Source organism: Limulus polyphemus, unplaced genomic scaffold (genome assembly GCF_000517525.1).
Source record: "Limulus polyphemus unplaced genomic scaffold, Limulus_polyphemus-2.1.2 Scaffold4449, whole genome shotgun sequence".
Taxonomy (NCBI): Eukaryota; Metazoa; Arthropoda; class Merostomata; order Xiphosura; family Limulidae; genus Limulus; species Limulus polyphemus.
Genome location: NW_013670059.1, coordinates 64078 through 65612, shown reverse-complemented (window position 1 = coordinate 65612; position 1535 = coordinate 64078). Strand labels below are relative to the sequence as shown.

General features: G+C 30.7%; 1 protein-coding gene across 9 annotated transcripts in view; it reads left to right on the top strand.

The window, feature by feature from the left end:
- LOC106471164 (insulin receptor substrate 1-like) overlaps positions 1–1535 on the top strand; it is a 28389-nt gene that overhangs the window by 17480 nt on the left and 9374 nt on the right. For all 9 annotated transcript variants that reach the window (XM_022399792.1, XM_022399785.1, XM_022399790.1 and 6 more), the window contains exon 8: positions 1145–1300. In XM_022399792.1, the coding sequence (XP_022255500.1) occupies positions 1145–1300 (156 nt within the window). The remainder of the gene's footprint in view (positions 1–1144; positions 1301–1535) is intronic.

Below are 1535 nucleotides of genomic sequence, written 5' to 3'. Positions count from 1 at the left end.
TTCATTCTAGAATGAAAGAGGCATAATTTATGTTTATTTCCTAATTTTTTATGGTGGTTGTGAGATTGTTCAAACCTCCTGAACCCGTACAGAGATTAATTACTGAAAATAACAGATAAAATATAAAGTTTTTTCTTAACAAACATAGTCTTAGATCTTAGTTTGAAGGCTTAGTTGTCATGGAACAGTTATATTAGCTGTTGAAAAGAGTCAGTGAAGGTCTTAGTTTGAAGGCTTAGTTGTTAGTAAAAGTCATTGAAGGCCTTAGTTTGAAGGCTTAGATATCATGGTAAAGTTATATTAGCTTTTAATAAAATCAATGAAGGCCTTAGTTTTAAAGCTTAGTTGTTATGGAAGAGTTATATTAGCTGTTGGTTCAAATCAATAAAGGCTTAGTTGTCATGGAATAATTAGATTAACTGTTAGTAAAAGCCAGTGGAGGGCTTAGTTTGTACAAAGAGGATGTATGTTGAAGAAACAAAGGTATAAGCTAAACTATTTTGTATGAATCACTTTTTTTTTAACGTAACTTTTGGAATATAAAATATGCATTAGGTTTTGTCATAATAAATTTTTGTATTCTAGGTGTATTGGATTGAGGACTGTAAGCTTTTTTTAATTAGATGTCTGTGTATTAATATTATCCACGTTAGTCCCTCTGAAAACTTGAAGTGCTCGTCCAGTATATTCTTTTCTGTTAGTGTAAGCTGAATTTAAAGTATAAATAAGTGACAATAAGTTCTGTAAACATACAATATCAACACCAGATTCTCAATTAGCATTCAAAATTTTTAATAAAATTGTTATTATTCTTATACTAGAATTACGTTATAAAGATCAGAGAAATAAAATAGATACAAAAGATTTTCAATACAGTCATGAAATAGGTATTTTTTGTAATAATAATGTTATTTTTTATAGAAATTGTCCACAGTTTATCTAATGTACATGAAACTTTTCCTTTACAATGAACTTTATAAACAGTCTGAGTTAACATAGTGGAAAGATGAAAAGACAAGGCAAAGTCATTCCCAGCATGTGTTGTACAGCATAAATACTGTAATTATGCTAAGTCATAAAAACCTGTATCACAGAACTTCTTCAAGTACATCTTCTTTATTAATAGTTTTCTCTTCACTTACAGAAGACCTTGTGCCAACAGAAACCATAGATGTGGGATTATCATTATCCAATATTTCTTACACCCCAACCATTCCTTGCACTACTTCAAATGTCATATCCCCACCAGTTTCAGGAAATCACCAGGAATTGGCCTCACCTTCTCCATCATCAATCCAAGGTAGGATTTTACACAATTCTTGTTTGACTCTTATGACCCCACTTGTATTGTAAACAGAGTATCTAATCTAAATAAGATGTTAAACAATGTATGTTTGAATATTGTGTCTCCGTTCCTGTTGATAACAGATTATCTGTTCAAGGTAGGAAGTTAAACAATGTATGTTTGAATATTGTGTCTCCGTTCCTGTTGATAACAGATTATCTGTTCAAGGTAGGAAGTTAAACAATGTATG